We start from the raw sequence: 13329 nt of genomic DNA, 5'->3' as shown, positions 1-13329 counted from the left end.
ATCAATAAATTCTTTTACTGTATAGAGACTATCCATAAATTCTGTGACTCTAGAGAACCCTGACTAATACAGGCCTGAACAAACATGCCCTCTACTAGCCAAAACGAAGTGGTGCAGTGGTGGATGCAGAGAGGCAAAGTCAGTGCACAGTTTGTGATGTAAGGAAATGCAGTGACTGCCAACAGGGACCAGCTTGTGAGTATCCAAGAGCAGCGGCTCTCCTCAGGGAGAGATGTGTAAGAGTCAAGTTTCTCAGATCATATAGCCAAGACCTGCTTAGTCAGGACAGTAACAGTAAGAACAAACTAAGTACAACTGCTATAAAGCAAACACAGCCAAGAAAGAAAGAAAGAAAAAACGTTCTCAAAACTGACAACTCTGGGGGCTGGTGAGATGGCTCAGTGAGTAAGAGCACCGACTACTCTTCTGAAGGCCCTGAGTTCAAATCCCAGCAACCACATGGTGGCTCACAACCATCCACAACGAGATCTGACGCCCTCTTCTGGAGTGTCTGAAGATAGCTATAGTGTACTTATATATAATAATAATAATAATACTAATAATAATAATAATAAAACCTGACAATTTTGTGGAGTTGGTTATTTAATTCTCCCTTTGCATAGGTTTAGGTTCCAGGGTCACATTTAAGGCAGTGGGCTTGCAAGGCAAAGCATCTTTACACACTGGGCCATCCCATCAACTGGGACATTGTGGCATACACCTTCAATCCCAGTAACACTCAGGAGGCAAAGGCAGGTGGATCTTTGTGAGTCTGAGGCCAGCCTGATCTACAGAGTGAGTTCCAGGATAGCCAGAAACTCTGCTTAAAAAGAAAAACAGAAGAAGCATGGTCGCTTACTAAGCAAATGAGGCATAGGTAGCACCTTCTCTGGATTCTGAGGAACAGGGAAAGCCTCATGTGTGCAGTGTGTGCCTGACTCACTGCTAGTGCAGCTCCTTACCGACTTGCACTTGTGCACAGCATCAGGAACAGAGCTGACGAGATGCCTCATACTTTCTACATCTCTGAGAGAACAAAGATCCAGATCCTCCTCCCACCACTTGGGTGTGAGGACTGATTCCTTCAGGGTCTCACAGATGACCTTGTAGCAGACAGAACATGGCGAGAAGCTTTGAACTCCCAACTGCTATGCCTTTGGTTAAAGTTTCCCCCATCCAATGAGAATGTCAGTTTGGTTATTCTGTAGCTCACCTGTAGTCACCAGAGTTTGCAGAGGGAAAGGCCTGTTCTAAGTTCTGGGCGTTCCCAAAGGTCTGGTTGTTGCCTCTATCCATGGGCTGGCATGTGCTGACCCCTAAACTGGTGCTGTCTAACACCAGAGGAGCTGTTTGGTCCACAGATGCCTGCAGAAAGGTAACAAGTTAGTACATGGATCCAAAATTAACCAAAAGGAAACAGTAAATAAGCTATTCTGGTTTATGAAGTCAACAGACATTTTATACATATTCATGCACGTACAGTGAAGCTACTTACACATAGGGTTTTTTCCATTCCTCCCATTCTCAGACCCCACTGGTCCCTGGTGGAAAAGCCAAGAATCTAGAGACCATACTCAGTCCTGGGTATACTACCTTGTCAGAGAAATTAAAGACTCACTTCCTCTAAGCCAAGGCAGACAGAAGCCAGTCAGTCACAGTAACCCTAAAACCACAGCCATCACTTCAGTTCCAGACTCAAATCACAAGACTGGCACTGAAGGACACTCCCCATAAAAAGAACACAGTAGGCTGGGCAAAGTAGTGCACGAGGATCTCTCTGAGTTTTGAGAATAGCCTGGTCTATATAGAGTTCCAGGTCAGCAAGAGCTACATAGTGTGACACTGTCTCAAAAAAAGAAAGGACATAGAAGTCAGGATCTTAAGAGATCAAGAGGAGGAAAAAGAAATTTGGAGCAGACAAATGTGTTGGTATCCCAGGAGGCACCTTCCATCTACTATGACTCAGCCGTCCACCCCAAGCCTTTCCAGTACCTGTCAGTGACACATTCAGCTTTCTGACAGTTCAAACTTCAGAGGCATCTCTAAGCGTTCTCCTCTAGCTTCATTGGCTAGTCCTCTAGCCCCCCCCTGGGAAATTTACATGCCACAGGTCACGAGCTCCCTCCATCTGGGAAGGCTGGAACAGGAGCCATTAATATATGCTGCATCTCCCTAAAATCCAATTCCAACCTAGTTACCCTGTTACTCTGAAATCCTGCACATCTCTGTGAGCCAGCACACCATGAACATCCGTCTGACTTGTGATCTCCACACACACCAGCCACGCACCAAGTCTACCCTTTCCAGTCTAGTAACTTTCTTTGTACAGTATTATGAGTTTGTTGTCCTGTGGTTCCTTATTTCACTAGCTAAAAATCGCACTTCAACAGGTCTTCCTGGGTCTTAACCCTCCTCAAGCTCTGGCCCTCTAATACAGTTCCACATGTTGTGATGATCACCTCAACCACAAGATTATTTTCATTGCTACTTCATGACTGTAATTTTGCTACTGTTATGAATTGCAATGTAAATATCTGATAGGCAGGATATTTGATATATGACCCGCACAAAAGGGTTGTTTGACCCCTAAAGGGGGCAAGGCCCACAAGTCACCTTAATGTTTCCTGATTATCTCCACACTGGCTTCCAAGTAGTAGACTTCACTGCTGAAGGAACTGCTCAGAAAGTAGTCTGCTTGTCTCATTTCATTTAAGGCTACTAAAGTGCAGGACTATGCCCCATTCACCTAAATCCCTGCAGCATCACTAATGGTCACCTCTCAGACCAAATATTTACAAAGAACGACTAAGCCTTTCATAGCACTTCTAAAAACCAATTAAAGCCTCAACGTACAGTTCTTAAATAAGTCCTCCAGACAGAGTCTTCTCTTATATCACATATTTTGTTACATGATGTAAATATCTATTTCTAAAACTGGGCTTGTCATCTCAGCACTACTGCCACTTGGGATCAAATGGATCTTTGTCACAGAGTGGCCTGTGCACTCCTCTAATTCCACACATTAGATGTCAATAATACTACCCACAGATGTGTTAAAAATGTTTCTAGTATTATCAACTGCCCATAAGATAAAAAATTGCCCGGGCTGTAATAGAACCACTGTGCTTTCCCATGGCAAAGTTCAATGATTTAAAAAAACAAAACAAAACAAGCCAAGAACCACATAGGCTTCAATGGGTGCCATCAACACCCAGAGAAGCAGAGCAAGAGGCAGCTGCAGTAACCAGTCACCATCTGGGGCTTTGGAACAAGCCAACATCTTTCAGATACTAAACATGTTGGGCTGCATCTCTGTTGCAACTATTCAACTCCTTACAAGAATATTGAAGCAGCCATTTGTGAGTAAAAAACCAAAACCAACCAACCAACCTAAGAAAGTAAAGAAACAAAATGAGCTGGGTGTGGTGAACACATGCAATCCCATCACTTGGAAGACAGAGATGGGGATCAAGAGTTCAATACCATCCTTGGCTACATGGTAAGTTCCAGGACAGACTGCATGGGCTACATGAGACAATGTCTCAAAACAAAAACAAAGAAACAACAGAGAAAAGAGGAGGGGTATGTGCGCCTGTGTGCATGCATGTGCATTTCTGTCCCATAAAGTTTTATTTAAAAGAGCAAAATGGTGGGCCAGGTTTGCCCCATGAATGTCTGACTTCTGCTCTGTATCACACACACCTACATTTTATGGACGCACATTTTGTTCAGATCCTAACACCAGAAAATGCTGTTTTCCTGAAAATACTATTTTTTTTTTGTCTGACCACTCTGATTAAGATGATGTTTCCCATACTTTGACTACAGGAAGCTTAGAGCTGAAATTAGCATAAAATTCTAGCTGCTTTACAAGGTCTTACCCTACACTGTTTTTTTCCCCACCCCCTTGGGTGGAAAGCCCTTGGATTTCCCTCATAGGCACATAAATATGTAGGGAAGAAGGAAACACTAGTTAGACTTAGTGGGTTATTACTAAAGAAAGGGCTGGTCAGTGGTGGCCCACGCCTTTATTCCCAGCACTGAGAGCCAGAGGCAGGCATATCTCTGATTCTGAGGTCAGCCTAGTCTACAGAGCGAGTTCCACGACAGCCAGGGCTACAGAGTGAAGCCTTCCCCTCCCCCTCAAAAGACTCCCAAGTGAAGCTGTGAGGGAGATATAGGGTGAAGGAGAGGGCAAAAAGTTGTGAAAATATGTGTAAATAAAGCCAGATGTGGTGGGGCACACCTTTAATCCAGGACTTAGACGCAGATGCAGATGGATCTCTGTGAGTTCAAGGTGGCCTGGTCTATAGAGAGAGTTCTAGAGCAGCCAGAGTTTTATACAGAGGCCCAGTCTCAAAACCAACAACAAAAAAAGACAGATAAGTTAAAAATTTGACCCTTACAAAGTCCCTAAGCAATCTTTCTCGATACAATTAAATTGCCTACTTTTGTTCTTTTATTTTTGTTATTATAAAATATACAAAACCTTTTGACATAATTTTCTAACACACAGTGGAGTAAGAAGGCCACTTTCAAATCTTGGCTTTGGCACTGTGCCAAGGTGCTTTAGTATGAGCTATGCGTTAGAGCTAATTATGTTTTAGAATCCATTTCTTCATCTATGGAATTTTATTTCTTGGAGGTAATGGTGTCTTTACACCAAAGGGTGGCTAAAGTACTGACGCTGAATTATGACAACTTAATGCATATTTGCCTGTTACTCTTTGGTAATTTCACATATGAATATAGCATATTTAAATCACAGCCATTCGCCCTCCCCTTCATGGACATCAAATCTCTTCAAATAAACAACATAGTACTGATGTGTAACCTATACAAATCACCTTGCATACATTCACGTGCTCAATCTTCTGACATTTCAACGCAACACGGTCACCTACAAGTCAAACACTAGAATCACACAGTCCAGGTACATAACAGAACACAGACTTTTAAAAAATTAAAGTCTTTCTCCCTCCTAACGTTTCAAATTTATGATTCTGTATTAGGATGTACTCACAGCTGTCCTGTAGCGTATAGTCCACAGGCTGCAGGCTGGACACATTGCATGACTTTAAATCATCTCTAACTGACTTGTAACACCTAATATACAGAACAGCTATGAGGGCAGCTGTTATACTATACTGTTTGGAGAATAGTAAGTTTCAGGAAAAAAGTCTGTACATGTTCAGAATAGACATAAGTTTTCTTTCCCAATATTTTTGATCCACGAATGATTATGGATGGATGTAGAGGGCCAATTATACTAATTCTAATCAAGGCCGATGTTACAGTACACTGATCACCTATCTAGCATCATGCTGTTCATTTACATATACAAGATTAGAGATGTGTTAATTTCTAAATATGTAGATATTTCTTATTGTTTCTAATGACTAACAAAAAGCTTTTGCACTATGATCAGAAATGTGCTTGTTATGATCTCATTCCCTTGTAATTTGTTGAAAACATTTGTTGGGGGCTGGTGAGATGGCTCAGTGGGTAAGAGCACCCGACTGCTTTTCCAAAGGTCCGAAGTTCAAATCCCAGCAACCACATGGTGGCTCACAACCACCCGTAATGAGATCTGATGCCCTCTTCTGGTGCGTCTGAAGACAGCTACAGTGTACTTACATTAAATAAATAAATATATATATATCTTAAAAAAAAAAAAAAAAAGAAAAAGAAAACATTTGTTGTTTCTAAATTTCAAAATAACAATGAAGATTAGATTTTACAACATCAGGAGAGACAAACACCTCTCATTCAAATGGATAGAGTGGAATCACTACTTCTTCTATGAAACTGACCTCTATTTACTATTCCCAGCTGTAGAAACTTGTCCACCTTTCCAGGTTGTTACAAAGGTTGTGTTTATAAAGCACTGGCAAGGTGTAGCTCAGTGAGTTGCTTTTCTGACTTTCACTAAATAAGGACTCCTTGACTTCTCTCATGGAGCCTTACAAGCCCCATTCTCCTTAGCTAGACCCACTGTGCATAAACCCTGTTCATTCTTTCAGATCTCTGTAACTACTTCTCTATAGCTCAGTCAATTTAATATAATACTTAGAAGCCTCCATAAGGAGCAGGGAGCCCTATTTGCCTTCAAAGAGCAGTCAAAACAGTAATTATTAATGCTAATTACAGAGTGGGTCTTGAGTCAAGCCTTGTGGGTCATGGGCTTAAATCCCAGTTCTCTGTACTGTAGAAGGCAACCTCTTTGTCCTTTGTTCCTCTACTTATAAAACTGGAATAACAATTTTACTTAACTGCTAGATTATGTTCTAAGGTGAAATGAGAGCATGTGCTAGGCATGTGGTAAGTAAAGAATTGTAAGGCCTGGAAAGCCCTCAGTGACTTCATCCCAAGCTTTCATTTGACAAATAAATGGAAGCCCAGAAAGCAAGCGAGCTGCTCAGGACCACACACCATTAGCCTATGATATAGCTCATGCCTATTTATAAATGATGGTGTTTTTATTCCACACCACTTCCTGCCATACAGTTTTAAATTTATCTTGGCTGTATGAAGAGGAGAAAAATAAGTGTTCAGTCCTTAAATATACACATTTCATGATGCTTATAAAATTTAAAAGGGCAGATGTTGCAGTGTGGCGACAATGAGAATCATGGCAACTGGTGAACCACACAAGCAGCAATGAGAAGCAGTTGATCCCGCGCTGGTGTGGCAGGCCGTCCTCTCACATAAATCTCTCTCATTCTCCTTTGCTGCTGTGAATACCAAGACACCTTAGAGACAAATCCAATTTCAGCTACCCCTCAAATTTAGATTCAGTCCAATTTTATCTGCTCAGAGGTAAACAGAAGGCCAGCCTGAGCCTTCTGCCAACAGGATGGGCATGCACAAGCTGGAGTTTAGACTAACCTGAGGGTAGAAGGCAGATGATGCTGTGCGTGGGCTGCGGACAAACTCCATAAAGAAGGCCCCGTCCTGAAGTCAGAGGAGGAGGAAGCAGCAGCAGCAGCAGGTGCAAGGAAGCCAAGAAATGGATTGTGTATGAGAGGAGAGGGGGATGAAAAATAAGTAAATAAATAAATGAAAACAAGGAGGGAAGAAGAAAAACCAGGGTGTGAGGAAATGGGGTAGGGGTGGAACAGGGAGAAGGACAATATCCAAATGCAAAGCACGAGCAAGAAACCACATCTCAATCAGCAAAATAGCATCGGTGTGCGTAAAAGCACCAGAGCTGGAAGGCACAGCCAAAGTCTTGACTTGTGTATACCCATGGCTTGGATGCTTTGGACTTCCTTCAGACCTATGGCAAGGAAGAGGCACAGCCCCAGAGCAGTGTTGGAAACAGTGGAGTAAAGGCAGCAGTGGCATCTTATCCTGTCTGGCTGGGTAACAGCCTTCTAAGAGAGAGCCTAAGATTGCTTCTGCCTGTTAAGTTACTAAATGTGGCAGCAAGAATCAATGAAGAGAAAAGTCCTGTGTGTATGGGGGTGTTAGAGGCAGCAGTACCTGCTCCTCTACAGCGTGGGTGATGAAATCAAGAAACTAAGACATAAAGTCATGTACTAGTCATTGCACTAATGCAATGGGCTTCCTGAAGCAACCACTCCTCTCTACTCAGGGCTGGGTTTAAATGCACATGTATTTGAAGCAAAAATGACAAATAGGAATTTCAAAGATGTTCTGGGGCCGGAGAGATGGCTCAGCAGTTAAGAGCACTGACTGCTCTTCCAGAGATCCTGAGTTCAAATCCCAGCAACCACATGGTGGCTCACAACCATCTGTGATGAGATCTGATGCCCTCTTCTGGTGTGTCTGAAGACAGCTACAGTGTACTTGTATATAATAAATAAATAAATCTTAAAAAAAAAAAAAAAAAAACCTCAAAGATGTCCTGATCCTTCATGCTTTGTACGCATGACTGTCACTCAGTGCAGGAGTGGTAACTGATCGAGGTCTCTACTCCCCATCAGGTCTAGAAGTAAAACAACAAAGACATTTGGTGTTTCTTTTATCATCATGCCAGCATCTCCCAACAGCCACTGCAGACTCCAGTGCAGACACCCTGCAAAAGCATGACTGAAAATGCAGATGCATCATGGACACCATAAGAGGTGCTGTCTCCAGGCATGCTAGCAGGGCATCTCATGGCATTTTTGCTTCTGAGTCTCTAATCTTGGAAGACAAACCCCAGCACCATGGCTTTCAGAGTCAGATGAGGACAGTGAGCACCCGGAAGAACAGCCTAGTTTGTCATCTCGAGTGCATTCCAACCTTCCTACAATTTCTCTACTTTCCCATCTTGTTTTTGGCTCCATCTCTAATCCTGAGAAATGACATATGTATAGAGGTCAGAAAAGGGCTGGTAGACATTAGTCCATCCCTGACCTAACAGCTGAAGCACTGATAATACTGCGACCCATGTCACAGAAATGAGATCAAGGGTTTTTTTTGTTTTGCTTTGTTTTATTTTATTTTGGTTTTGGCCAAAAGAAAATTCCTTTGTACAGAGACTCTCCTTGGGACCTAAAGCTATTCCTTTGAGCAGCTTTAGTAAACACCACTTAGAGAGTAGATCTGACCACTCTTTTATGATTTCAGATGCACGTATGCAGTCCCTTTATTTTGCCATGAAGTCTGAAATCCACACACAGTGTTGCTGATCTCTGTTCCACAGCCTCCACACTACCTACTCTTTTGGTTGATACTTTTCTCATATTTTAATCCCTAGAGTATAAGTTTAATAATTTATATAAAAGTAATTAATCAGATCTGTAGTCAAAAAACTGCCATAAAGAACTTCATTAGCATTGTTTAGATTTGACATGCAGCCAGGCGGTGGTGGCACACACCTTTAATCCCAGCACTTGGGAGGCAGAAGCAGGCAGATTTCTGAGTTCGAGGCCAGACTGGTATACAAAGTGAGTTGCAGGACAGCCAGAGTTATACAGAGAAACCCTGTCTTGAAAAAACCAAAAACAACAACAACAACAAAAAGATTTTGACATGCTGCAGATTAAATTCTACAGAATTGGTAATACCTGCCCCCACACTAGATTCTATGTAGTTCTGACGTCCTAGAATTCGTTCTGTAGACCAGGATATCCTCCAACTCTGAGCTCTGCCTGCCTCTGCTTCCTGAGTGCTGGGGTTAAAGGCGTGCACCACCTCACCTGGCTCCATTTGCATTTTAAATAAGCTCTCTGTGTATATTTAGTATTGGGAATCAAACCCAAAGCCTTGAGTATATAAACTGGATGGTCCACCTCTAAGCCACATTCCTAGTACAAAGTTACTTTCAACATAGTATTTTAGGGACTGAGAGTTTAGTTCAATTGTAGACTACTTGCCTAGCATGTAAACGGCTTTGTTTGAATCCCTAAAACTTAAAAAACAAAAACGAAAACAAACATTTGAAAAAAAATTTCATGGAAACTTTTATGATATGAGCAAAATTAATAAATATTAAATTAGATATAAGATACAGCCAAAATTATAAAAAACAAATGCACAGACTCTGTTTCATCTCCCAGTAATAAAAGCTCAGAGACCACAAAATCAGCTCACTGTCCACACAAAAAAATGTGTTTGAACTTCTCAGAAGACACAAAAGTCTGACTAGGGTTGTCTGTCATTCTGTTGTACTTGCTAGGCCTTACAAAGGCCTAAGCTCTCAAAGGTTTGTTTGCATTATTCTTTCCAAGTATTTCTCAGGAGTCTTCAAACAAGCAAGCAAACAAACAAAAAACAAACAAACAAAAAACAAAAACAAGGAATAGGAGCTCCATTATCAAAAAGGAACAGGCTTGTGTGGATGGTGCTTCAGGAACTTCCAATTCCACTCCAGTAGAGTGAATGGCTAACAGTGAAGAAAAACTACATAGCAAACTGCACAGCTCAAGTCAGCTCTCAGTCTGTGCGGTTCACATGCTGCACCTGAATAGAAATCCACTCACTACCATCAGTAAGAAGGTTCCCTGGCGAAGGGGCAAAGAACCTAAGGAGGCTTTGAGGGAGACTGTCTAGAGCATCAGTACAGATGATCCTGCACTCATGGCTGTGGAGAGCACACAGTCCCCTGCTGGTGAGCCACCATTACCTTGCGTGGGCTGTCCACATAGGTGGGAGTCATGGCAACACTGCTGTTCTCAGCTGGCTGAGTGGAGCTTTTTCCGTGCACAGTCGTCTGCTGTTCTCCTAGGCTCCTGAAGGAAGGAAAACACATGACTGCAGCTTGCTGAGAGATCAGAAGAATCCACGTTTGCTTGCATCAAGTCAGCACTGATGTTGCCACCTTTGAAACATGCTTCTCTCTAAGCCTTGCTTTTCCTCAGGCCCTACCTGGCATCCTTGATACCATTAAACTTTCCCCACCCCAAGACAGGGTTTCTCTGCCCAGGCAATTAAATTGTCATAAACAGCCTGCACAGTATATCATAAACTGGCCCAGTTAAGGAACATTCTAGGACTGGTGGGATGGCTCAGTGGGTAAAGGTGCTTGCCACCAAGTCTGCCAACTTGAGTTTGATCACTGAACCCACCTGGTGGAAGAAAAGAACTTCTTTCTTTTTTTTTTTTTTTTTATTTTTTTTTTCAAGACAGGGTTTCTCTGTATAGCTCTGGCTGTCCTGGAACTCACTTTGTAGACCACGCTGGCTCAGTGATTAATGCAACAGCTGTTCTTNGGTGGGATGGCTCAGTGGGTAAAGGTGCTTGCCACCAAGTCTGCCAACTTGAGTTTGATCACTGAACCCACCTGGTGGAAGAAAAGAACTTCTTTTTTTTTTTTTTTTTTTTAATTTTGTTTTTCAAGACAGGGTTTCTCTGTATAGCTCTGGCTGTCCTGGAACTCACTTTGTAGACCACGCTGGCTCAGTGATTAATGCAACAGCTGTTCTTCAAGAAGAGCCAGGTTTAATTCCCAGCCCCCATATGGTGGCTTAACTTCAGTCTCAGGGGATCCAGTGCTTCCTTCAGGCCTGCTCGCACACCAGGTGTGCACGTTGTAACACAGAAATATATGCAGATAAAGCACCCATACTCATTAAAGAAAGGCTGATCAAGATGATCTTTGGAGACTAAGAGTTTCAGGACAGTCTAAGTATCAATGAGATCTCACTTGTCCAGCAAAACACAGCCTAAAAATCAGCACTATGGTAACATGCGGTATCTACTAACTAGGGGGATAGGGGTTAGTTCTGTATACTTTAAAGGGATTTATGTTAATTTTCTGACATAATTATCTTCCCTCCTTCCCCAAGTCATAAAGTAAGAGAAATATAATTTTATTATATCTCATCTTATCTCAAGTCTGATGTAGATTAATGCATAGCTACATGTTTGGTTTCCAATTTTTCCCCAACTAAAATTAACCAACTGCAGTATATCATAAATAATATAAAGATGTTTTAAAGTATATGGAAGATTAAAAAAAAAAACTGATCATGGTAGCACAACCTATAATCCCAGCACTGGGGAGGCTGAGCCAGGAGGATCACGAGTTCAAGTCCAGCCTAAGATACATATCAAAAACAAAAGACAAGGGCTAGAGATACAGCTCAGGAGAGTAAAAGTCTTGCTGAGCCCATGCGAGAGGCCATGTCATGTACTCAAGCCCCAACACCTTGTTCCTCTGAGAATTAACTGTCAATTCCTGTACATTGTTTTCAGATCTCATTCTATTATATGGTAAGTTTGAAAAGACTCATACAGTTTTGTCACTGTGGTAATATGAAGAGAATCTCCTCCAGTTATCTCTGAGGTGACTCACATCCCCATGTGGATACACTAATTCCCAGAAAACTGGGTCCTCTGCAAGAGCAGCCAGTGCTCTTAACTACCAAGCCATCCCTCCAGCCTCTTTGGTTTTTTTTTTGAGACAGGGTCTCATGCAGCTCAGGCTAGCCTTGAACTTTCTACCTCTATAAGCATGATCTAAAGCTCCCTGTCCTGCTTCTACACCCCACCCCCCCAGTACAGGAACTATAGGTGTGTGCTACCATGGCAGGGTTGTTTTTTAATCTTCCATGGACTTTTAACTATCTTTACATTATTTACGATATCCAATATAATATAAATACTATATTATTACACAGCACTGTTTAGGGGATAAGAAAAAAGTCTATACATTAAATAAGGCTTTACTTTTTAAAATTCTACATTTATTTATTTATTTTTTTTTTTTTTGCTTCTTTGTTTGTTGTGTAGGGTGTGGCTCAGGCCACAGCACTTATGTTCAGACTTAGAGAACAATCTACAGGAGCTTGCTCTCCCCTTCTACCATATTGGTTCTGGGGAATGCAGTTCATCAGGCTTGACAGCAATACCCACTGAGCCATCTTGCCAGCCTCATATTTCATTTCAGATCAGTGGATGAGGGAATCTACAAATACATCACCCACAGACAAAGAGAATCCATTATACTGCTGCAATGGATACTTCACGGCCAGATTCTTAGGCTATTTTCTTCAGCAGCTGGGCACATATATATTATATAAGTGCCAGGGACAGCTCCAACTGCAGAGCAGTGGCTTAAACTCACCCCCCTCCCCTGAATAGCCATAGTTGATGAATGCTAAACCCGGATTACCTCTGAAAGCTGCACCTTCTAGTTCCAGTGCTCACATAGTACCCCTGAGGCTGCCACTGGGTATGTGACAGTATAGTGCCCAATCTTGTTTCTTCCCATTCCTTCCCACAGGTGTTGAACCTAAGAATTCTCCTTAATAAACAGCTTACATCATATCTTGGTCTGTTTCCCTGGCAATCTAATCTGTAACATTTCTCATTCTGACTCCTTGTGGGTAGGTGCAGAGATCAAGCCCGTGTTCTCATGTCCACTATAGCAAGCGCTCTGCCACTTTTGTTACCTGGCTGGGAGATAATCAAATATAAATAAAACGTAAATAAACAAAAGCAGGGAATAATTTATAGGCAACCCTGCATGTTCAGCCATTCAAATTACATACCCGAAAACAACTTTGTTTCCTCTATTTCCCTGTGTACTCAAACTAATTACCTAGAAACAAAATCCACATATCGTTTTATCTGTGCCACAGCAATATCGCTAAAAGAAAATAACCTATTTTTAACAATCAATCAATCAATCAATCTATCTATCTATCTATTTATTTGATGTGCACTGTAGCTGTTTTCAGACTATCTATCTATTTATTTGATGTGCACTGTAGCTGTCTTCAGACACGCCAGAAGAGGGCAAAGGATCCCACTACAGATGGTTGTGAGCCACCATTGAACTCAGGATCTCTGGAAGATCAGTCAGTGCTTTTAACCGCTGAGCCATATCTCCAGCCCTCAGAAAAGAACCTTTAAGAAACATAACCAGGGCCAAGA

General features: G+C 42.0%; 1 protein-coding gene across 1 annotated transcript in view; it reads right to left on the bottom strand.

The window, feature by feature from the left end:
• Positions 1 to 13329, bottom strand: part of Depdc5 (DEP domain containing 5) — a 128165-nt gene that overhangs the window by 27523 nt on the left and 87313 nt on the right. Inside the window, exons 32-34 of the mRNA XM_029477345.1 lie at positions 10076 to 10181; positions 6889 to 6954; positions 1214 to 1365 (exon numbers count right to left, since the gene is read on the bottom strand). Coding sequence (XP_029333205.1) covers positions 1214 to 1365; positions 6889 to 6954; positions 10076 to 10181 — 324 coding nt within the window. The remainder of the gene's footprint in view (positions 1 to 1213; positions 1366 to 6888; positions 6955 to 10075; positions 10182 to 13329) is intronic.

Source organism: Mus caroli, chromosome 5 (assembly GCF_900094665.2).
Source record: "Mus caroli chromosome 5, CAROLI_EIJ_v1.1, whole genome shotgun sequence".
Lineage (NCBI taxonomy): Eukaryota > Metazoa > Chordata > Mammalia > Rodentia > Muridae > Mus > Mus caroli.
The sequence above is the reverse complement of the archived record's forward strand: the minus strand, read 5'-3'. Positions and strand labels throughout refer to the sequence as shown.